General features: G+C 43.3%; 1 protein-coding gene across 2 annotated transcripts in view; it reads left to right on the top strand.

Annotated features, from left to right (window-relative positions):
- The first annotated feature begins 2905 nt into the window (after positions 1 to 2905).
- The window catches only part of SEC24A (SEC24 homolog A, COPII component), a 66376-nt gene continuing 44183 nt past the window's right edge, over positions 2906 to 25098 (top strand). The window contains exons 1-6 of one of the 2 annotated variants that reach the window (XM_025181212.3): positions 2906 to 3096; positions 9796 to 10320; positions 16449 to 16625; positions 21756 to 21833; positions 22168 to 22334; positions 23909 to 24081. In XM_025181212.3, coding sequence (XP_025036997.1) covers positions 3018 to 3096; positions 9796 to 10320; positions 16449 to 16625; positions 21756 to 21833; positions 22168 to 22334; positions 23909 to 24081 — 1199 coding nt within the window. In that variant the 5' untranslated portion in view covers positions 2906 to 3017. Of the gene's footprint in view, positions 3097 to 9795; positions 10321 to 16448; positions 16626 to 21752; positions 21834 to 22167; positions 22335 to 23908; positions 24082 to 25098 lie in introns of both variants that reach the window. The other variant, XM_075900399.2, reaches the window with a different exon arrangement.

Raw genomic sequence — 25098 nt, 5'->3', positions numbered from 1 at the left:
GGATGACCCTGCACAGCAGGACGGAATTGATGGCCCATACAACCTGCAAAAGGAGACAATGAAAAACACAAAACATAGACTGAGAGGGAGTTCCTGAGCCCTTGAGAGGTGCCCGTCTCCCTCCTCCTCCCCTTAAACCTCCCAGGAGGCGCCCCCTATGAGGCTGCCCACCCTGGAGCAGGGCTGTGTGAGGGCTGGATGGCACAACCCCCCAGGGACAGACCTTTCCCCCACCCCTGTAGGCCTTTCCCGAAGGTTCCCCTTTTCCAGGACACTCCCCCCCAATTCACGCACTGCTGCCCAAGAGTGCCTTACCTCCATGAGAGGTCTCTGACGGTGGACTTCCCCACGTCAAACTGGTGGCCCACCGACCACTTGCTGACCTAATGCCCTGGCTGAAGTGGTTCCATGTGGCCTTTTATGCGAGATAGCATCCAAATTAATGTGGATGCTCTCTCTCGAAAAAGCAGATCGCTTTTTCAATACGCGTGTGCAGTCTGGATGCTCTCTATAGACCTAAATTAATTCTATAGAAAGAAGATTTTTTTGGAAGATCTCTTCTGAAAAATCTTCTTTCAAAAAAAGCTTGCAATTGGACCCTAATAGGGAGAGAGGTAGTGTTGACAACTCTCATGATCTTATTGTGGTCTTATAATATTTGGTGTGTTTCTTACAGCTCTAGCTTCTGGAGTGAGGTGATTGTGTAAAACTGTGAGGTTATTTTGTGTAAGTTTCTAGTCCTTTGGTTTCAAAGAAAGTTTGACAACATGATACACACACACACCCTCATCTCAAAAACTGGATGGGGAATATATTACTTCTTAAAATATCATGATTTTAAGACAATGTAATTATTTGTACAGGCAGTCCCCGAGTTACGCGGATCCGATTTACGTCGGATCCGCAGTTACGAACGGGGCTTTTCTTGCCCCGGAGGATGGGAGCGGCAGGATGCCCAGATGCGCCGCGGTCCGCCGCCCCCGTCCTCCGGGGAGAGAAAAGCTGCTCCCCATCTCCCTGGTCTGCAGGGAGATGGGGAGCAAAGCCTTAGAGCACGCCCGCAACGGGACAGCCCGGGCGCGCTTGAGCTGTCCCCCTGCGGGCGTGCTCCGTGGCTTTGCTCCCCGTCTCCCGACCAGCAGACCGGGGAGACAGGGAGCAAAGCCGCGGAGCACGCCCGCAGGGAGACAGCCCAAGCGCGCCCGGGCTGTCCCGCTGCGGGCATGCTCCAAGGCTTTGCTCCCCGTCTCCCTGGTCTGCAGGGAGATGGGGAGCAAAGCCTTGGAGCACGCCCGCAGCGGGACAGCCCAGGCGCACTTGGGCTGTCCCGCTGTGGGCATGCTCCACAGCTTTGCTCCCCGTCTCCCTGGTCTGACCAGCAGACCAGGGAGATGGGGAGCAAAGCCTCGGAGCACGCCAGCAGTGGGACAGCCGCGGCGCGCCTGGACTGTCCCGCTGCCCGCGTGCTCTGTGGCTTTGCTCCGCGTCTCCCAGGTCAGCAGACCAGGGAGACGGAGCAAAGCCATGGAGGACTTGGGCGGTCCTGCCACCCCCGTCTCCCTGGTCTGCTGGGGGGGGTGCAGCTAGTGGCCCCCTCCCCCAGCAGACCAGACTTTTCTTGCCTACCCCTGGGGTAGAGCAGCTGGGGGCTGCCGGGTTGGTCCCGCAGCGCCGCTCCGGACCAACCCGGCAGCACCCCAGCTGCTCTGCCCCAGGCGTCCTGATTCAGCCGCTGCTGGTCAGTTTCAGCAGTGGCTGAATCAGGATGCCTGGGGCAGAGCAGCTGGGGTGCTGCTGGGTTGCTCCAGTAGCGCCGAGGAGCCGTGCTACTGGAGCAACCCAGCAGCACCCCAGCTGCTCTGCCCCAGGCGTCCCCAAGTCAGCCGCTGCTGAAACTGACCAGCAGCTGACTACAGGAAGCCTGAGGCAGAGTTGCTCTGCCCCAGGCTTCCTGGAATCAGCCACTGATCAGTTTCAGCAGCAGCTGACTTGGGGACGCCTGGGTTTCTTAAGTTGAATCTGTATGTAAGTCAGAACTGGCGTCCAGATTCAGCCGCGGTTGAAACTGATCAGTTTCAGCAGTGGCTGATGCCAGTTCTGACTTACATACAGATTCAACTTAAGAACAAACCTACAGTCCCTATCTTGTATGTAACCCGGGTACTGCCTGTATGCCTAAAGCGTGATCCTTGAACGCTTGGGGTTGGCAATACTGCAGTGCTCTTTCTTCTGAGTTAGAATTGCTGCACCAAAATGTTGGCATTTATGCTGTGGGAACTTAAATAGAATTATGTAAAATTAAAGAGGTCCTGTGACTCTCATAAACCCTATATCACTCTGCAGAAAGGATGTCTCTGGGAGTTTTGCTATTGACATCAACTCAAGCAGGATTATGCCCCAGGGTGTACCTTTCGCATCCCTAAGCATTCCTTCCTCTCTCTCTCTCCCTCCAGCCCTGTTTCAGCTGGATGCCCTTACTCATTTTTTGTGCAGCACACCCTGTGTCTGGCTACTGTGCCTGAGGATTTTTCAAGAAAAAATGGCACTAGGCACATGGTGTAAAAACAGCAGTATATTAATGTAAGCTATTGTTATTATGACATATACATTGGTTTAGAAATGAAAGCCTATAATTAATTATTCAGCGAGAGACAAAATAAAGCCAAACTCAGACACTGCAGGGGGAACGCACCTTGCACGCAATTGTGCTGGTGCTAGAATCGTGCTACAGCTCAATGATCTACTACCAGCAAAGCAAGAGAGCGAACTCCCCCCTCCCTCGGCCCGGAAGCCCCGCCCCGAATCAACACCCCCTTCAAACCCCGCCCCGTCAATGCGCTGGCCACACCCACTGTCGCAGAACGCTCGGTCCCGGAAATGCCACGTGTACGGAGTGCGCTTGCGCGGACCGAAGTGTCGGTCCCTTCCGGTGTGTGGGTCCCTCCCTCCGTCCTTCCCCCCCAGGCTCGGAGCTGGGGCCGGACGAAGACAGGCAGAGAGCTAAGTCCGCTCCCGCCATGGCCCAGCCCGGGAGACCCCCCGCCGCCTCGGGGTACAGCAGCCAGAACGGGGCTGGAGAGCAACGCTACAGTAACGGTGAGGCCAGGCCGCCCGGCACCGGGACTCCGGCCGCTCCCTGCCCCGGGGCTGAGGGGAAGCACGGCCGCTCCCAGGGGGCGCGGAGGAACCTTGCAGTTCCCGGCGCGACGGTGGGCCTGAGCCCCGGGATGGGGCCTACGGCGCCTTGGGGGGAGCACAGTCCCTAGAGAAGCCTCCGTGTCCGGCCGTTCGTCCGGGGTTACCCCTGAGACAGGCCCTCAGGCGGGGGGTGGGTTCCTGAGGCCCGGGGGGGGGCACTCACTGGTCCTCCCCAGCTCCCTTCTCGCCTCCCCATGGGGCACCGAGCGGGTCGAGCAGCCGTTGTCGGGGGATGGTCGGCCGCAGAGGTCTGCCGTGGGCGGGGCCTGAGCTTTCCCCGGGACCTCGTTTGCCCCTGAGACCTCTGCGCTCCTCTCACGGCTCCCGTGGGGCCGAACGGGCACAGCTCTCCTGTGCGGGCGGTGCTAGGGCCGGGACTCGAGGGACGTCGCAGACTCGAGCCTGTGCTCGATTTCAGAGTTTCAATGGGGGGGGGGGTGTGCCACGTAGGATGTGGGTCATCCTTTTGGGTTCCCTATGGTATGCTCATCGCTGCAGTATCGGGACACTCATCCCGAACTGGGTGAGTGGGGAAGGGCACGAGCCGTGCCCCCACAGGTACACCCAGTGACAGGTGTCTGTGGGAGACTAATACGAACCAGTTTAAAAAAAAAATACCAAGGGAAGAAAAGTCCACTCTGAAGTTGTTTGTGTGCCCATGTGTATTACTCTAAATATTTTCCAAGTACCTTCCCTTCTGGTGGAATTTTGTGCAGATCACAGTCAAATTGAGTTCTAGTTTCATCACTAAGCTACACATGGGACACTTGTTAACATTGTTTGCTTTAACAAGCAAACAAGCTTTAGAGACAAGCCATAAACAGTGGCCAGCTCTTGAGTTAAAAGATGCTTGGTGGAAATACTATTTCTGTATCTGATTGCAAATAGCTTTTCAGTAAGGTTAGAGAGGAAAATATGTTGGCGTTTTAAGGAGTTTGTTCATTTTTAACAATATCATGGGAGAGGACCAAAACTGATCCCCATAAGCACAAGGGTTGGAGTTTTCACTCTCGCAAACCCCAACGTATATACTGTAGGCTGTGTGCATTGTTGGTGGCCATAAGGCTGTATTCTCTGTAAACATTAAATACTGGTATCAGATGAGATAATTAGCCACTGGCCTGAATTTGCACTAATAGCAAAGTATTTCTGTAAAAATCAGTCTGTTTTAGTCAACTATTTGGTAAAGAAGTCGCCATCCTCTGTGACCATGATAATGAGATAATGTATATATGGTCAGTATGTACGTTGTTTTCTTTTTTGAAAACCAAAAAGCCCCATACAGGTAAAGTTGAGTGAGATTTGTCCAGTTATAGATTGCATTCAACATTCTGAAGTTAGAGTCATTGATAATCTGAGCTTCTGTGACCTTTTGGAATGTAATGTACATGTGGCACCATGATTATTACTTGCAGTGGGAGGATCCTGTAACTTTAAAATAAAGCACCTAATGTAACTTTAAAATAAAGCACCTAATGTAACTTTTGCATGAACTACAAAGTAAAACAGCATTCTCCCATTTAATAAATTCTATGATCTGGAAGCTCTATACTGGTTTGAGAGGCTGGTGGCATTGCATATCTTAAGGAAGGTGAAAGATCCTGACAGTAATGGTACAGGTAAAGTTGAGCAACTTGCACGTTGTCAGCCTAAAACTAGAAAAATATCAAATGTTTCAAGAAAAGCCTCTTAATTACTGAATAAATAAGGGGATATGTTGTTCTAGGTGTTTTTTAGTTTCACATGAAACTGGGGTATTCCCTGTAGATTTCATTCTAAGGTAGGCATTTTGCATAATATACAATTAGGTTAGTGAGTGTAGCATTTTTTTCTCTCCTTTCCCCATGAAGGACGTCTCACTGTTCCTTTTATTTTAACATATCAAATATTGGCATTTTACAAACAAGATTATGGTAGATAAATAATTGTTCTAGTGCGAACAGTGTGTGAGATGCTTATTGTACTATATGAAGATGGGAATAGGGAGCCTGTCTAGACAATAGCGAAAGAGAAGATTGCTGGTAGGTCGCAGAGTGATAAAGCATTGTAGTTTGTCTTGATTATATTTTATTTTTGTAACCACTGATTTAGTTAATATTGCCTGGATTAGGAATGGACTGGGGCTATACAATATGTTTGAAGGAAGATCCATGGCATGCTAGTTGGGAGATGTGGCATAGAGAAAAAGGAAATGAAAAAGGAGAATTGTACAAATTTTTGTTTATGAAAATGTCATCTTCAGATGATATGGCATGTTAGATGTAACATTTTTGTCCCTTGTCTTTTAAATGCAGAAAATCTGTTAAATTGTTGTTTAAGCGCTGATCATGTTCTCAATACTGTTAACAGCATGCATAGAGAAGTCATCCTGCCTCCAAAGACCTTGTATGTGGTGAGGCATTAAAAATCAAGTGTTGGCTGATTAGTAACATATCTCTTTTAAATAACATGACTGTGACCAATCTTATAATGGCCAGGATAGCTTTTAGATTTACAGTGATGGTTGTATACGGGAAGTAAGCTTTATTTATGTTCATATAGACTATTCTAGCCTTTCACAATGATGTCTTGCTGATGAGGCATTTAGTAGGTAACCTTCTGAACACATGCATTCATATATTACCTTAAATTATTACTATCAGCATTATTGTTCATCTCTCTAAGTTGCTGAGTGTTGTACAGGATGCGTCTCCCTAAACCAGGACTCTCTCGTCTGGCAACATCTATGCACCATCAGGACCACAGATGTTGCTGAATGAGAGAGCAGGACTAGTAGCTGAGAGTGGAAGGAGGGGCTGGTGGTTGCAGGGCCAGGGCCTAGTAACCCAATGGCTGTAGTGGGGCACAGGCAGCCCAGCAACCCAGCTGGGGCTAGGGCAGCCCATGTGTGCCGGCCCAGCAACGGGGTTGTCCCCTGGCAGCCCGAGCAGGGTTGCATAACGACTTGGCTGTGGGGACAGAGCCACGGCAGCGCAGCAGGGGAAGCCCATCTGGGGCTGGAGCAGCAGCAATCCTGCTGGGGCTGCAGCAGATGGAGAGCCTGACTGGGGCCACGTGCTAGCCAGCAGTGGGTTTGGGGTTGCAACAGTGGGGCTAGGGCTTCTTGCTGCCGTGCCAGCAGTGGGGCAGGTGTTGAAGTTATGGCAGCGTGGCAGGGGCAGCTGTGTTGCTTGGCCAGCTGTGGGGCTGAAGGAGACGGCAGCGGGGAGGGGCAGCAAGCTGAGGGGACTGGTGACAGGGGACTTTCCCTGGTCTGGCAAATTCCCTCATCTGGGACTGCTTGGGTCCTGAGGGTGCTGGGCTAGTGATAACCAGCATACGGGTTGGACTGCTTCAAGTAACCGCCTCGTCCAATACTTCCAACAGTTGTAGCACTGAACATTTTTTGCCAGTAAAATGAACTAGACTCATAAAAAGTGGAAACTTGTCTACTTTTGGTGTTAAACATGTTAATGGTGCTTCATTTTAAATAAAGGCGAAGATTAGTATTTATCATTAAACATTAAATGAATTTTTTTATTTAAATATTTTCTGCATGGATCATATGATCACATGCTGTAAGGTCACAATGTTTCAGAAACTTTTGAGTTGTGATCAGGGCCCCTAGTGCTCTGTTTAGTTGCACCAATTCCCACGTTCATTTTAGGTTTTTGTAGCTAAGTGGAAGTACTATTACTCCTGTTTTTCTAGATGGGGAACAGAGTCAGAGAGTAAGTCACTTGCCCAAGGTCACACAGGAAGTTGGTGTTAAGTAGAGAATTGAATTTGAGTCCCTCAAGTTCCAGACTAGTGAGTGCCCTACTCACTGAAATAACCTGCATCACCTTAAATGCCCTGACAACACTAATATTTTTTTTGCTATGAAGTATCCTTTATTCCTATCCCTTGATAGCTGTGTGTACTTTTAACAGGTTATGGTTCTTAATAGAAAATGCTAATTGACATTTACTAATGACTTTTAACGGTAATTACTCTTTTGAATACATTTTCTGCTGTTTTCTCTAGGTGCCTTGTTTTCTGTTGCTTTGGGGAAATGAACCAATGACATCAGAGAAGGGAGAAGTTTTTAGGCAGCTTTAGTGACTTATCCCCCAGCTCTCTTGTCCTTGATTTTTGTGCTCTTCAGGCATCATTGCTCATCAATCACTGCTTCTGGTTGCAAGCTGGACTCCATGGGAAAAAAGCAGAACATAAGCAGTGTAATCCAGTTAGGTCTTCCTGATGGAGAAAGCTGGAGAGGAAAAAGCTGATCCCACCTGGGCAAAAAGATGAAAAATAAAATACGGACCTGGCTGCAGCAAAATGGCAGATCGTTCCCAGGTGCTGGTGCGCACATGGAGCCAGCTTTATACCAGCTCCCCACATGCACCGCTCACAGAGGCAGTAGCATGGGGAGGGCTGGTATCAGTGTGAGGTAGCATGTGGCTCCCCATCCTGCCTCTCCTCTCCCCCATGTTGCTGCTACTGATAGAGACAGCAGCACAAGGGATGGGGAAGGGGGACTGTGTTTAACTGTGCATGTTAACTGATGAGCCCAGGCGGTGTACGGTTATGCTTTCACATCCCTACAGTGTATACACATCAAGGAATGCTCATATAAAGCAAAGACATCTTTTATAATTATTTAAATGGGCATGTGAAAATCACATGAAAGTTAAAAAAAAAAAAAAAAAACTTGAGGTGATGGAATGGAAAGTCATCTAGAAAGATTCAGCTTGACTATGAATAGTCAAAAATACTTTGAGAGAAGAGACAGAAAAATAGTTGTAATGACAACTGGAATACAATATGCAGAATATTTAGATCGCTTAAAAATATTTCACTTGGAGATATATACCACCTCCCTTCAAGGTGGAAACGTAGGTCTAGTGGTCAACACATGCTGTGCATAACTTTAAACTGTGGTCTTCAGTTTTGACATCTTGAAAAATAATTTATTTTGATTTGGAATGAAAATTTGAAATTTCTGGTGGAAAATAAACTCTGAAAGATTTCGTTTCACAAATGCCAAACATTCATCAGCAGGCTGCCGGCCTGAAGCTTGGGGATCCTAGAAAGCCCTGGCTTGAGCTAAGGCTCTAGGTTCATAGTTCTGTGTTGAGAAGCTTGCAAATCTTGAGGTACTCATCTTTGGGACAGTTGATGGTGGGACTACCTGGGAATAGTAAATCCTAGACACTTAGGGCTCCTTGGCAGGAAACCAGAAGGTTTTATAATGGGAACTTGCCTGTGAGTCTGTAGATATTTTAGTTTGAATGAAACATTTTGGATTTGACAAAATTAGTGTTTTCCAACAAAAGCCTATTGTTAAAAAATTCCAATCTGCTAAAATACTAACTTTCTGAAAATGTACAGTTTTCCCTTATCACATTTAGTTGTTTAGAAATACATCTAGAAAATGAATAGTATCCTAAGAATATAAATCATCAAAATGGCTAATGGTTTCATAAAGTGCTTGATTCCGAATATCTTCTTTAAATGAATCGAGGTTAGTTCAGCTATATCAGCCAGCAAAAATCCAAAAAGCAGATTAAATAGGCTACCTTCTTTTTTTTAATTTAGCAACATTTTTTAAAATTATTTGGTGGGAGAATTGAGCTCCGTCCCATGATCCTAACAGATTTTTTTTAAAGTATCCTTGTTCAGGAAAACATAGCTGCTAATTAGGTGTGAATAGCTTTTTAAAAAGCATTTTCATTCTAGGTACTTCAGCACATATAATCTGTTCACACGTGAAAGTTGGTACTCAACAGTTACTTGGGGAATGAACACAGATAAGCACTGCCTTATAGTACAATTGTACCCATATATGATTTTCCCTTCAAACCCATTTGTCTTAGCTGATTGTCACTTGGCTTTACGTGGCAATAGAAAATAACTTTTCTATTAGCTGGCTTCCAGAACTTGCATTTTCTAAAATAAATGGTATATAAGTAATATGGGAATGAGTTTTTCCTCTTGCTAAAGTTGATCACTTTCATTAAGCTTGTGAGAAATAGTAGTCATGGTTTATTTCCTTTGCAATTGTGCTGGTATGTCCACTGACTTGAATGTTTCCCAGTAAATTAACAGTAGTGTCAGTGATGTAAAAAGGAATATTTCCAAACTGTTTCGAACACCAAGCATGTTTTCCCTAGCTGCCATCTACATTTAATTGCCTCATTCCTTTTCACTAGCTAGTTGCATGTGAGAGTACCACAGCAATGATTGAATTGATTTTATTGAATGTTTGGCATCTGACTGTTCTCAAGAAACAGATGGTATCACATGCAAACTTCAGCCATAGGTGATGGCCCATGTTCAAACCTTGAAACTTTTAGAGAATATTAGGTTTCTGCTAGGTTGTCAAAAATAATTAAACAAGGGTCTAGCGTATTAAGAGCAGTTATTTATGAAGTTCACGTGACTTATACTGAGCTCCATGCATCTGCAGTGGAACTCTTGGCTTATTACTAGAAAGTACTTCATTACTAAGGGACTAATGGTGAATTCTATGGGGCTGTAAATAAGTGATATGTTATTGGGAAGCTGAACATTTCTTTTTGGGTGCAGAATGTGCAACACTGACTCTTAAAAGTTTTTTTTATCTTCTTGTAGGTCCTGTGCAAAACTCACTGGTGCATTCATCACAAATGTCAGATGGCCAAGGATATAGCTCTACAGTTCCAGGATTATATTCACATCAGGTACCAACAAAGGTCCCTCTGCAGCCATCTTCTGGACTATATAACTTTGGTGGTTCTCAGAATGTTTCTCCATTAAGTAATCAGAGATCTGGGCAGACTCTTAATCGACCACCTATGGGCCACATTTCTGTTGCATCTTTGCAGCATACAAGTTCTGGTCCCCAAATGCTTCCTCAATTACAAAACTCTACTGCTTTACCATCATCTTCTAGTAGCTTTGTTCCTGGAGCTCATCCCCCAGCACTTTCAAACTGGCAGTATGGTCAGACTCCTATGAGTCAGCCAACTGGGTCTCAAACAAACCATTTGGGTCATGTAGCAGGAACAGTGTCAACTCAGCCATTATCATCATCAGGGAGCACAAATCCTGCAACAAGTTATCAGTATGCTGTTTCCCCTGGAGGTCCTCCACTTCAAAACAGCTACATGAAACCAGGTAAGCAGGGTAAACATAAGGACTCGTGTACAATGGCGTATATTTGGACTGAATAATACCTCTGGTTGCAAAAGTTCATTCTCACTTTAGCTGTTATGGTTAAAAATAAAGATCTGATTCTTCAGTGACTCCTAATGGTTGTGGAACTGCATTGTTAAGCTAAATGCTCTGATAAAATGCAGTTCAGAACTAGTTGGAGAACTTTCAGTCACTTAAAAGAATATTCTGTATATCGAGCAAGCTCCTAATTTAGTGTTTTGGAGAATACGGCAACAGGCATTGGCTTGGAATTGGCCTTTAGTTTGTTTAATGCTGCTTATTTGAGTCAAATTGTGCAGGCCTTAATGCTTTCTAGGAATTCCTTTCCATATATCGGAACCTAGATGATCTTTTCTCCACAGTGCTTATCCACCCCCCTGTGACACCTATCAGTCTTTTTCTGGAAAAGGAAGGGAGGGGTGTGGGTGGGTGGGTGGATGTGTGACAAGTACATACAGCAGAGAGGTTGGATGAGCATATTTGGTACCTATATGCTGTCCTGAATGTTGCCTATTTAAAATTTGCACACTGATAAAATCTTGGTCTCTTAAAAAATTTTCTGTTGAGTGTGTGGGTGGGTAGGTAGGAGAGTGTAAGTAAGGCTTTTTTTTAGGATTCCTGTTAATCATTCATAAAACAGTCTTTCTGAAATACAGAAGCCTAGTATGCATTTGTGTTTGCAAGGAGAAAGTGGGAGAAAGCAGTGATGCTATATTCAGTTGCTTACTTCATTCTAGGCAGCGATGATGTGTTCAGGAAAACATAATCAGGCACACAGACTTAATTGAGCACAGCAAATAAAATACTGCTATTGCTTCTCGGTTCCCTGATAATATGCACTGTACAGTCTCTTACCTTATTAGAGGCTTCTGTTTGTGGTAAACATTTTAACATTTTTTAGTCACGCTTTCTTAAATGTGTGAATTTTGCTTCCAGCTATAAGTTTCTTCAGGATTGTTCACTAAAGCAACTCAGGCATCCAGACTAGTAGATCTCTACATTTCATGGAGAGCAAGAAAACATAAATAAAGTGATATGCGTATTATTGTTAAATGGAAAGCGTAGTGTATACAGGCAGTCCCCGGGTTACATACAAGATAGGGACTGTAGGTTTGTTCTTAAGTTGAATCTGTATGTAAGTTGGAACTGGCATCCAGATTCAGCCGCTGCTGAAACTGATCAGCTTCAACAGTGGCTGAATCTGGACACCAGTTCCGACTTACATACAGATTCAACTTAAGAACCCCAGGCGTCCCCAAGTCAGCTGCTGCTGAAACTGATCAGCAGCTGATTCCAGGAAGCCTGGGGCAGAGCAACTCTTCCTCGGGCTTCCTGTAGTCAGCCGCTGGTCAGTTTCAGCAGCAGCTGACTTGGGGATGCCTGGGGCAGAGCAGCTGGGGTGCTGCTGGGTTGGTCCAGTAGCGCGGCTGCTCCTTGGCGCTACTGGACCAACCCAGCAGCACCCCAGCTGCTCTGCCCCAGGTGTCCTGATTCAGCCGCTGCTGAAACTGATCAGCAGCGGCTGAATCAGGACTCCTGGGGCAGAGTAGCTGGGGTGCTGCCGGGTTGGTCCAGTAGCGCCAAGGAGCGGTGCTGCGGGACCAACCGGCAGCGCCCCACCTGCTCTACCACAGGCCCCGGGTAGATTAGCTGGAAGCGCCGCGGGGCCGGTCCCGGGTCCTCCGCCGCTTTGCTCCCCGTCTCCCTGGTCTGCTGGCTCCCCCAGCAGACCAGGGAGACGGGGAGCAGCTTTTCTTGCCCCGGAGGAGGTGGGCGGCGGGACCAGGTGTCCCGCCGCTCCAGTCCTCCGGGGCTAGAAAATCCCTTTTCGTAACTGCGGATCCGACATAAGTCGGATCCGCGTAATTCGGGGACTGCCTGTATTTGATAGAAAACTTCCTTACTCTACATGTCTAGTTTTCACTCTCCCAAGTTTTGTCTCTGGAAAGTGTTCTGAGAAGTGTGAAATGGACTATAAAAGTGATAAAGCAGCACATTATTAAGTATAGTGTAGCTCTTTTTGTGAGCTCTATGATATGCAGGTGATAAAAAATTTGCATAATACTCACAGCTGACTTGAACCATTTTGGAAACATAATATAGATGCAAACTGCTTGTATAGTTTAACTGCAGTTTTATCACCAGGTTTCTACTATTCAGTTCACAGATAGTAGTTCCTTTTCCAAGTATGATCCTATGGAGCACATATTACTGTTAGTGGGAATTATGTGCTATCATTATATAGAATTTCGTACAAATTGAAGCCATTGGAATGCTAAAGCAAATATATCCCTTATGTATAACTTTTAAACTGAGGTTAGCTAATGTATCTCAATGTTTAATATGCACATTAAAAAGAAACCAATTGCACAGTGACTTTCAAACTGTGGTCTGTGAACCATTATTATCCCTGGAGATACCCTTGTCATCTATAGGTGAAGGAAAATTAGGAATCAAGGAGTAGATGGTTGGGAGAGAAGAGCTTGTAAAACTTTTTCAGAGTGGTCTGTAGAATTAAGGGCCAATAGCAGGACTCTCATAGCCATAATGCAATACAAATTCTTCTTGAACTAAATCAGTCCCAGTTATTTGTAGAATTAGTGTAATGTATTTATTGTCTTTAAAATTAGATTGCATAAGTTAGTTTATTGGCCAGATGTTTCATGTATTTAGTGGGTGCAAAGATCTCTGCTAATGTTTGTAATATACTTTACCCAAAGCCATCTCTGTTGGCACAGTCTCAGGTAAAGAAACAAAATGAAAGTAATTTTGGTAAAGTTCTACAATACAACGGTTCGTTGTTGTTCTCTGGAACTGGAAGGGACCTTGAGAGGTCAGCGAGTCAAGTCTACTGCCTCATGGCAGGAACAAGCACTGTATAGATCGTCCCTGATAGATGTCTGTCCAACTGCTCTTAAATGTCTCCAATGGGGAAGTTTCCACAACCCCCCTAGGCAATTTATTCTACTGTTTAACAAACCTGACAAGAAGTTTTCCTAATGTCCAAACTAAGCCTCCCTTGCTGCAATTTAAGCCCATTGCTTCTTGTTCTATCATCCCAGGCCAAGGAGAACAATTTTTCTCCCTCTTCCTTGTAACATCCATTTAGATAGTTGGGAATTGCTATCATGTCCCCCCTAGTCTTCTCTTTTCTAAACTAAACAAGCCCAATTCTTTCAGTCTTCCCTCACAGGTCATGTTTTCTAAGACCTTTAATAATTCTTAAATTGCATAAGTTGCTCTTCTCTGGACCTTCTCCAATTTCTCCACAACTTTCTTGAAATATGTTGCCCAGAACTAGACACAGTACTGCAACTGAATACTAATCAGTGCAGAGTAGAGATGAAGAATGACTTCTCGTGTCTTACTAACAACACTCCTGTTAATGCATCCCAGAATTATGCTTTTTGCAAGTGTCACATTGTTGACGCCTATTTAGCTTGTAGTCCGCTATGACTCCTAGATCCTTTTCTGTAGTACTCCTTCCTAGGCAATTGCTTCCCATTCTGTATGTGTGAAAGGATTGTTCCTTCCTAAGTGGAGTACTTCGCTTTTGTGCTTATTAAACTTCATCTAGTTTACCTCATGCCATTTCTCTGGTTTGTCCAGATCATTTTGAATTATGGCTCTGTCCCTCAAAACACTTGCAACCCTTCCCATCTTGGTATCATCTGCAAATTTAATTTTAATAAGCGTACTCTATGTCGTCATCTAAATCATTGATGAAGATATTGAATAGAACCAGTCCCAAAACAGACCTCTGTGGAACTCCACTTGTTATGCCCTTCCAGCATGACTGTGAACCAATAATAACTACTCTCTGAAAGTGGTTATGCAGCCAGTTATGCACCAACCTCATAGTAGCCCTATATAAGTTGTATTTCCATAGTTTATTAATGAGAAGATCATGTGAGACCGTGTCAAATGCTTTAATAAAGTCTAGGTGTACCACATTCACCACTTCCACAAGACTTGTTATCCTATCAAAGAAATCTATCTGATTGGTTGGACATGATTGATTTATTTACAAATACATGCTGACTGTTACCCTTACTTAGTGTATAGTTACTACGTGAAAAGGATTAGTGTTCGGGTGCCTTATCACAATTTTGTTTGATCTATGGATACACATGGAATATTGAATATTCCATAAGTAATCAAGCAATTTTTAAATCATCTGTTACATTTGTGTAGTTTAGTCTGACAACTTACTTTATATGGCTTAATAATGAGAACTACAGAAATACTTCAAATATATTTTAATGTGTGGCCACTAGCCCATGCCGCCCATCCTGGTGAAGACCTGATGCATTGACAAAGGTTATCTCCCGTGGCTGGCCAGGAAAGATAGGGGAGGTCGGGGGCAGCGCGGCTCCCCATGAAGCATCTGAGCATCTGCAGAGCGGCAGCTGACAGGGAAAATACCTTGGACCCTTCATGGTATTTTTCCGTATTATCCAACATTTCGATTATCCAACCATCCTTTGGTCCCGTTTAGGTTGGATAATCGAGACTCTACTGTATTTAGTTAATGCCTGGTAGTGTGCCTGGTGCTTTTAGAGAAGGGTAGACATACAACACTGTGAAATGGGAAAAGTTGCTCTTATGACAGCTCTCAAGTATAGAGTACGAAATTGAGTTTGGGTGGCAGTCAAATAAGTAAATTATCCATGGCTGTCCAGGAAGGAGGAAACCTTTCATTGGCTAAGGAAGGGAGAAGGTTACAGGAAAATGGTGTAATCTTAGAACGGTCCTAAGATGATAAATACTTGATATGATCTTTTCACTATATAAATGCTAATAAACCTTTGGGTAATAGGGATGCTAAAATGTTTATATTAGTGTAAATGTATATCTGCTGAAACTTTCAGCAGGTACCTATTTACATGTTGGGGGAGCCGACTCCCCACTCACACTGGCTCCTGCATCTCCAGATGTACAAGAGGCAGTAGGCGGGGGAGTGAAGGTGGCTGCATGTAATCAAGAGTTAACCGGTGACCACAGGCTTATTTGGTTAACCGTATACTCAGCTACACGTTCACATCCCTATTGTATTCTTGACTTTGAGTACTTGGTTTTAGAACAAAAATTCTTAAATTGCATAAGTGTATACTTGGGCAGCGTATCATCTCTGCGGCATTCCCTATGTAAAATCTTTTTAACAGATAATTTTAAAATCTAGAAAATATGTATTTCTGATGATGACTTCTTGACATAGACCATATAGATGGCACGCATCCTGTCAAGGGAAATCTGTTTAAAAAATGTCTGGGTTTACCGGATTGTCAGATGCGTAGTGTTATTGATGTAGTTGGATTTTTTTCAAAAGCCACTCTTGTTGACTCTTTAAGTGGAGTTTGGGTGCTCTGTGCCTTTAAAGTCTTGCCATAATGGATTGTGAGTCATCAAAATAGGCAGGGATGTAGATCAGTGGCTCCCAACCATTTTGAGGATATGGACCCCTTTTCAATCTACTAAAATTTTATGGATTCCTCCCCCCCCCCCGGGGGGGCAAACAATATAGCAGTGCCTGCAGCCTGTGGGAAGTAATGTGGGTTGAAGGACATGCTGGTACTGTAGAGGGCCCATGTGGATCCTCTACAGTACCACCACGGACCCCTGTGGGGTCCACAGTTTAGGAACCACTGATGAAGATTATAGAACTATACAAGTCCCAGTACTTAAGGACAAGAAGAAAAATAGGCTAAGAGCTTAAAAAACAACAAATTGTCTTGCATCACCTTAGAGACTAACAAAACATGTAGCTGGTATCAGAGCTTTCATGGGCACAGCTCACTTCTTAAGATGAATGGCATCAAGAAAGCTCATGATACCATCTATGTTTTGTTAGTCTCAAAGGTGCTGCAAGACTATTAAAGTTTTTCCAGTTACAGACTAATTCAGATACCCCTCTGAGGCTAAGAGCTGTTTAAACTTCACATACTTCTTTTGGGGTTTCTGTAACGTATGCTGTTCTTTCCACTGAATAAACAAGATTAATATTTGGATTGACTTGTATGGTTCTGTAATAAAGTAACCATCCGTGACTTCAGTCAATTTAAAGCTCTTGAAAATGAATATCTTTACAGGGTCTGTTCCTCCACCAGTGAATCGGCCTTTAGGTTCAGCATTTCCTCCTGCAAGACCTCCTCTAGGACCCCCTCCAACTGGAGGGCCACCGTTAGTGAGGCCATCCACAACCCCAGTCGGACTGCCTAACAACTCTGTACCCCATCTGCCGCTAAATTCAGCTACAAACCAAGAAGGTAAGGGGTTGGTCAGTTCTCTTTATTTGTTTTTTCCATACCAATGTAGGTAATTGGAAATAAAGAAATTATCTTCACTCAAAATGACTTAATGAACAGAAACTTTTAGCTGCTGGAAAATTTTTCCTTATTCCACTGAAGTAACTGTGCTTCAGAACACTTGCATGGTTTTTGATATCTGAATATTTTAAGCACCTGCTTCCCAATTAAGGTGTTGGAGGATCTTTTTTCTTCAACTTTAAATACTTTTTTTATTTAGAGATTTCAAATATGACATGTTTCTCCAATATCAATTTCTGATGCTATATTTTCAGAACAAATTTATTTCATGTGTTGTAATATGTCTCCCTTTGAAAAATCTGTAGAAATTAATGGAGTGATTTTTCTTGCCTTAGCATAGCATAGTTTTTTCACCGTTTTAAGGTAAAACTATTGGGAGAAAGAAGGTGTATATTTCCTATTGACAGATGCTCAGGAAGGAAATAAAAAAACTGTTCAAAATAGATATTTGTGAGTGGTGTGGGTCTCCTATTATGCCCTGGGGTTCTATATTCACTTTTCTTCTTAGGAGGGAGTTTTCTTTTCCCATTGTTTCAAAACAGTTTGGAGAAATATAAACCTCTCTACCACCAATCCTGCTGCAACCCCAGAGGAATAAAATCTGTTAGTCTTGCATGGAGTTAGTGTTATTTGCATCATGGTATTGTTGCTGCTGGACTGAAAAGGGGACTGCTATATTCAGGCTTGTCCTATGAGCTCTGCAATCCTGTCAGATGTACAGTATTTACATTATATTTAACTTTTGTAGTGAAACTTGAATCTTGTACTGTGTGCTTTCTTTCCACTATGCTAAAGTTGTTGGAAAGTAACACCTGCTCTTAAAAAAAAAAAAAAAAAGTTCTTCGTATCACCAGCTGTCCAGAACTATTAATAATCTAAGAAGAAATATAGCAGTTTTGAGCTTTACTCCTATGGCTGCCACACAAGTATGCCATTGTGTTTATGTACTCATCACTGCTTTGTACCATGCAGCCTTGTAGTGTTTCACAGTTTTAATCTTAGGATCATACATTGGCACTGTTTGGTTTTTTTAATGGGGGGAGGGAGTATCAAGTCAAAACTGTTCTTGGCTTCTGTCAAGGAGTAAAATTAATAACTACCTTCTCCTATGGTAGCTGGGTGAAACTGTAGAATGAAGATTCCTTTAAAAGGAAACCTGCATGAACAATGAAGACTATTTTTCTCATTTTTGGTTTGACATTTACTGGAAATTGCATTTGGTTAGAAAACTGAATGTTTTCCACATTTAAAATAAAACATGTAATACTTTCTAGATAACTTACAAAATGGCTTATTTATTGCTGTTTAACAGAAGGAATCTGGATATTACTACATTAAGTCTTTTTAATTTGGGTCATCTTTTAGATATGTTGGGTGTTTTTTTCCCCCTTTTACTAACCCAAAAACCTCTTTATGTATTAACTGAGAGTTCCCAATAGCCCTTCGTTAATGACTCCCTTCCTATTCTGCCACTTCTCAGTTCTTTTTGAGTCTTTATTACAGTTTACTTTTGAATGGGTATGTGACTTCCAGAAGCTGCTATTGTTAGAATTAGTAGATAGACAGGATGGTGCTCTTTAGAGAAGCGTATTGTGGTTTATTATTCTTTTAGCAGAAATAATTAATCCCTTATGGATGGAGTTTTCAAAAATACATCAGGGTACTGAATAGGGATGTAATAATGTAGTCCAGTGTCTCAACTAGAGAGAAGTCTGAGGGGCATATCAGCACAACTGAAATTTGGAGAAAATGGATTTTTGTTTTAAGTTTTATAGTGCTTGACATTTTTGGGAGTAAAAAGTACAAAAAGAATAATCGTCCACCCTGCTACAATTAAGTTGTTTAAACAAATGTGTTGCAATGGTAGAAAAATTGTGTGTGTCTAAAAACTGTAGGTCCTGGGGGTACTTCTCTTTTTAAAAAAAGGGGGTACTTATTTTTTAAGAGGTACTTTATAAAAAAAGGTTGAGAGACACTGGTGTAGTCAATTAACTGATAAGCAAAAGCTTGTAGGTTAATGCTATAGGCCCAGTGGTCAGCAAGCCAGATTGGGATCTACTGGTAGATCTTGGAGCCTCTGACAGGTGATCCTGACTGGTTTGGCCAAAAGGCTATCAATGCCGGCACTTGGGCTGCTCCCCCCCCCCACTGCTGCGCATCTCCTGTCCTTTGCCTTGGAGCTTGCCTCCCCCCCCCCCCAAAAAAAAAACTTCTGGGAGCCTCCTGCTTTCTGTGCAGGGAAGGGAGAGGAGGGGGCGCTGATGTCAGGGTGCCTCCCTCTCCTCCTGTAGTCTATCTCCACAGAACGGGGCGGAGGGGGGCCACAACAGGACTTGGGATGGAGTTTGCTGGCTGCTTTTGAGAGTAGTGTGCTCCAGCCTGGTGAAAGGGAGGAAGGCTATGAGAGGGAGGGAGGACAGAGTGAGCAGGGGTAGGGCTGCTTGGAAAAGGAGCACAAAGGAGATGAGGCAAGGGTATTTGGGTTTGAGGTAGATCCTGGATTGCACTTTAATTCAAAAAGTGCTTAAAAAGGTTGGAGACCACTGCTATAGACTACACACATTCCCCTGCTCCCCCACCCCCACCCCCACCTTGCCAGTAAATTTTTTAGTGGCTCAGTCCTTATTTGTGACAGGTCCGGGACCTACCCCGGCTGCAGCTCTGCATTTAAAATGTATTAGGAGCTGGGTGAGTAGGCATCCCGGCTCAGTTCCAGCTCACTCCGGATCTGAGAATTCTTTATCAGGCAGCAGGACAGGCCAACAGGCAGCTAGTCCACAACAAGAGCTGTTTTTTAAACTGGCTCCCCTCGTGGACCAGCTCCCTCCTGACACCCTGCACTGCTGCCTCTAATAGAGTTAGCAACGTGGAGTTGCGCGGGCTCCTCAGAGGTGAGACTGAAATGCACTGGCTGCCGGCTCCGCCTCTGGAGACTTTGAAATAGTAGAGTAACCAGTAAGAATTCATGAGGTTACTCAGCTATTCAATTATCCGATATTTAACATCCCTAGTGTTGAACTTCTGAATCCCTGAGGTGCTTTTGAAAATCACTTCCTGCCATGTGCAGCCACCTATGACCAGGGGAGCAACTTGGCATCTTGCTACATTACAAATCATGTTGGACACTTGGCAAAGACTGTTACCAGTCCTAACTAAAAATTGTATCTCTGGTAAAATATTTCATTGCAATGATAAATAACATTTTTTGAGGGGTTGATGACATTTAATGTCCTCTGCACAAGCAGAGTTGGCGGGTGGGCACAAGTAAGCTGTATTCCTACATCTGTATTTAATCACTAGTGCTCAGCCAAAGTAAGCACACAATCATACTAACCTCAAACTTCATCCAAAACATGGGAATGCTTTTTTTTGATAAATTGAAAAGGGATTATCAACATGTATTTTTCTACAGCTGGTATTAAATATAGTGGAAGATTTTAAAAAATAACTATACCTAATACTTGAGTGTCCCTTTAAACTTAAGTTTTTGTTCTTCTGTAACATCAACTATTTTAGTGTCTTTATATGAATGTAAAATAAACAAGTATTTCAGTTTATAACAGATTTGAAGCCTATTCAGGTAATATGTGCCTGGAATGTGCAAAGAATATATTTTGCCTTTAAAGTCAGTCAGTCATGACATCTGGCTAGATTCATGTTCTGCCACTACGCAGTTTTGTTTTTCATTCTAAGATATCCCTTGATGTATGACTGAGAGCAGTGTTAAGCAAAGTATTGGGCATTTAATTTGAGGTTTATAAATTAAGTCAGGGATGTAAAATCTCATTTAATTGGCTAACCAGTTAAACATGATGATTAACCAGTCAAAGGGAGGGAGGCCCTGTGCTACAGGCATGGTCGGCTTCATCCTGCCCCCTGTCCATGGCAGGCCTGGATGGATCTCAGTCAGGGGCTGCTCCGGTGCTCTGGAGCAGTACTTGCCTGCTAGGCACCTAGGCCCGCTACAGACAGGGACTGCTCCAGCTCCCATCAGTTAACTGGTTAATCTTTCACATCTCTAATACTGACTTCACTGATCTGTAGTTTTATCAATTTCTCATTTTCTATAAATAGCAATACAGTAATTCCTCATTTAACATGTTCCCACTTAACACATTTTTGCGATAGGACGACTTTTTTTTTAGGGAACATTTTTTGAATTACACGAACGTCCCCAGAATAACACAATTTCCCCGGCCGGCCCATTGCTGGTGGCTGTGCAGGGCTTCCCCCGCCTCCCTGCAAAGCGGGGGAGGGTTCGCCGCTCGCTGCGCTGTTCCCCAGCGGCCCCCTCCCTCCTTGCCAGACGCAGTGTGGGTCCCCGCAGACCCATCACAGGGGCATACTCCCAACCCAGTCCCCCTCCCCTCCCTTCTCTTCCTCTTCCCTGCCCTTCCCCGGAGCCAAACGCCTCCCCTTCCTGCTGTAACCCAGTCCCCTTTGTCCCCCAACCTTGTGTCCCGGTCCCAACAGACACCATCGCTTGAAATGCAACCCCCCTCTTTTCCATTATTTTCAATAAGAAAATTGACCCTGCATATAACATGTTTTCACTTAACACGATAATTTTCTGAAACACATCTGTAGTGTTAAATGAGGAATTACTGTATTGACTGGAGTTTTAATTTTACTTAGACAGAATATTTGAAGTATAAAATGTTTTACTTCTACATACATATTAGAGCAACTTACTTAGATTCATTTAAATATGACTGGCTCAGATGCATATTGCATTAATTTATTTACTTTATGAGGAGTCTCTGCCATTATTGTCGACTTTGGAACCTGACAGGTTCAGTGACTGGGATGAAGATCTGATTCCCATCCTAAAAATGAGCGTAACTCCTCTGATGGTGCTTAACTTTTGTGGTGATAGTTCAGTGTACCTCTCCCTTTCCATTAGGAGATCCCTTTTCACTTTGTTAGAATTAGGCATTAGGATTTTTATGGTGAAATATTTTCCAGCTTGTCACAATCATATTAAATCAATTGCTGATATCAACTTCTAATAAGGAAAAGCAGCTCAATTTCTGCATTTGTCTTCCTTTTTTAATGGATTGTTCTTAGTAGGTGATGTAGCAGCCACTGCCAGTGATGGATCTTTGGTCCAAAACAGTTATGATGCGATAGAAGGAGGCGGCTTTATGGGTAGGACATTTTTATTAAACACTTTTCATCTTGAGAGAGCCATTTCAGGAGGGAGGCGGTAGGGGGTTTCTTTAACAAATGTATACTTTACTCCATGTAAGTTTATCTGAAGGAAATTGGAAACTGTAGTATTGGATCTTTGTTGTAACAGTTTATTATGCTTATCCATGTAAGTGTTTTTAAACAACAGTCCAGCCAAGACCTTTCAGTAATTTCCTGGCCAGAATGTCATAGTAGCATGATATCAAGGGAAGCTCTATATTTTGTTCTATCAACCTGACTGCCTTTCTTGGATAACTCATTTGTATATGAAAATCCTGTTTGTCCACTTTAGCAACTACATGTTCATCATCTGCTCCCCAGAATCTTAATCTGGGTAGAAGTGTTGGGTATTCTTATCCCACCCTACCACCAGGCTACCAGAATGTGTCTTCACCTGGAGCACCAGGAATGCAGTCCTCACCTCTGCAGTATCCAGCTGGACCACAGCCATTCCCTCAGGTAAATCTTTCCTGTTGATTTTATGTCCCTCTCACACCTCAGTCCTGTAAACAGATCTGTGCAGGCAGAACCCTGCACTCATGTAGGACTTTGTAAACTTCATAAGAATCTATGTAAGAACCAGAGTGTGTCTGTGCAATTAATCTTACAGGACTCAGACCTAAATTTATCTCTGTTGGTTAGTTCTTCAGAGTTGGTCAGGGAGAAACTTTTTCTACATCTTTTGAAGCAATATCAACTTATTGCAAATGTGTACCAGTTCTCTTTACAAGATTGTCTCCCTAAATTAATCTGTACCGCTGCCAAAATAATTTTTTCCAGCCACTGATTGTATTTTTAATTTCCTCCCACTGATTCCCTGTCTGTATTGATGATCAAAATTGGTGTCCAGTATTCTACATATTTCAGGTTTTTTCTCCTGACTTTCAAAGCAGGCCATTAATATACTTCTGCCTCTTGCTCAAGCCAAATTTGTCTTGGCCTGTTCTTTGTTCTATTGTCCTATGCTCCCAGTTAGTATGCAAAGCTTTTTCCTCCTTGCAAAAATGTTATGCATGTTGTAGTGTTCATGATATGATCATCACCTGCCACAGTGTGTCCCATAATTGATGTACAAGAGTTTTTAGTTGGTAAATGTTTTGAGGCAGAAATTCTGCATAGCTCACTTTACTGCATTCTGAAAGAGGTACACAGATTTGTCCCTGTTCAAAATAATAATAGACTGAACATTAACATGGGTATTACGTTCAAATAAACTTTCTTGCAAGACCCCTTATACTGTGCAACATGATACACCTAAATTATGCAGCAAGGATCTCCTGATACATGTGGCATGGCTATATTGAATTATGAAGCATTATACTGCAATTAATCACAAAATAACTTGTTTAGGAGCCATTCAGCCTATCTATGCTGACAGTGGGAGAGACAGTGATATAAGCACCTAAATTTGTGCCTGTGGAGTTTGAGGTTGTAGCTGCTAGGATCCCTAGACTCACAAAAATGCACTGCTCCACAACACTGAGTTTTAGGAGCTGTACAGTTGGGGAGGGTATCTGCTCAGTAACTTCATATTTATGTTGTTTAGGAGGACTAGTTTGGAAAGTCTCCCTTAGCTCTGTCCCCGATGATAATTGTGGATCTCATGCTACTGCATGTCCTCCACTTCAGCTGGTCACACTGGTCCAGATCATCAGAGGAATGTAGGCATTAAATTACCTTTGAAATCAAATTATGCAGAAAATGCATAAATATGCAGGTAAAACGTCTGATTATTTATGTGCCTGTATAATTGCATATACAGGGTCCTGTTGATTGCTAATAAAAATTGCCAATAAACTCAGAAGTCATAAAATAGGTGCATTGGTGATGCATATCTTTGCTATAATACATAATTTTGTCAAATATCAAGAAACGAGAAGCTTAAGTTTTTGTAACCAGTGCCTGGCTATATTGCAGCAGAATACCAAGAAATACATGAACTAGAAAATTCTGACAGGGAAATAATTGGCTTGTTTTCAAAATAGGCATATCCAGATAAATTCAATTAACTTTTATATATTTTTTTTCCTTAGCCTTCCTTGGGTAGTAATCACCTAACTGCACCTATGAGTAGCCTGAGTCTGCAACCAGAAGGTTTAAGATCTATCAACCTTCTTCAAGAAAGAAATATTCTTCCTACAACACCTTTGCAGGCTCCGGTTCCAAACTTGCATGAAGAAATCCAGAAACTCAACTGTAATCCAGAGTAAGATTTCCCATTAGCTATAATTTATCAAAAGAAATGGAAATAAGTTCCTTGGATTTAAAAAAACCCAACAACCCTTAGGCTACGTCTACACTGGCAGCTTCTTGTGCAAGAACAGCTGTTCTTGCGCTAAAACTTGCTGGATGTCTTCACTGCATGCGCGTTCTTGCATAAGTAAATTTACAGTCTAGCGTCGGAAAACAGGGCTTCTTCCAGAAGAGTTATTCCTCTCTCCACAAGGAATAAGCCCTCTTGCGCAAGAGGGCAGTGTAGACAGGCAACATGAATCTCTTTCACAAAAGCACATGATAGTGTAGACGCGCTCTTGTAGAAGACTTTTTGCTCAAGAACTCTTCCGCAAAACAGTTCTTGTACAACAAGCTGCCAGCGTAGACGTAGCCTCCGTGTCTAAAAATCAGCATATAGATTTCTTACATTCCTGAAATGCTTGCTTAGGTTTTTTGGATATGGACAGTAATTGTTTGAAAATGATTAAAGGCCCAGAAAACATGAGCTATGAGGGAACACTGAAAGAACTGGGCTTGTTTCATTTAGAAAAGAGAAGACTGAAAAGAGGACATGGTAGCAGTTTTCAAGTTTCTAAAAGAGTATTATGAGGAGGAGGGAGAAAAGTTGTTCTCCTTGGCCTCTGATGATAGGACAAGAAGAAGTGCAGCAAGGGAGGTTTTGTTTGGACATTAGGAAAAACTTCCTAACTGTCAAGGTGGTTAAACCCTAGAATAAATTGCCTAGAGGAATTGTGGAATCTTCATCACTGGAGACATTTAAGAGCAGGCTAGATAGACATCTACCAGGGATGATCTAGGCCAGTGTTCCTTAAACTTTTTAAGACCAAGGAACACCAAAAATAATTTGTTTTGAGGAACACTAAGGATTTTTTGTTGAGCATGCGCACACCCCCCAAAAAAAAGGGTCGGGGGAAAGTTACTGAGCAAAAGAAAAAAGGTTGCCTGCCCCTTTAAGGGTGGCCATTTTTAATTCTGTTCTCGGCGGCAC

Source organism: Pelodiscus sinensis, chromosome 16 (genome assembly GCF_052426305.1).
Source record: "Pelodiscus sinensis isolate ZL-2025 chromosome 16, ASM5242630v1, whole genome shotgun sequence".
In the NCBI taxonomy this organism is placed as follows: Eukaryota; Metazoa; Chordata; order Testudines; family Trionychidae; genus Pelodiscus; species Pelodiscus sinensis.
This window is presented reverse-complemented; position numbering and strand designations above follow the sequence as displayed.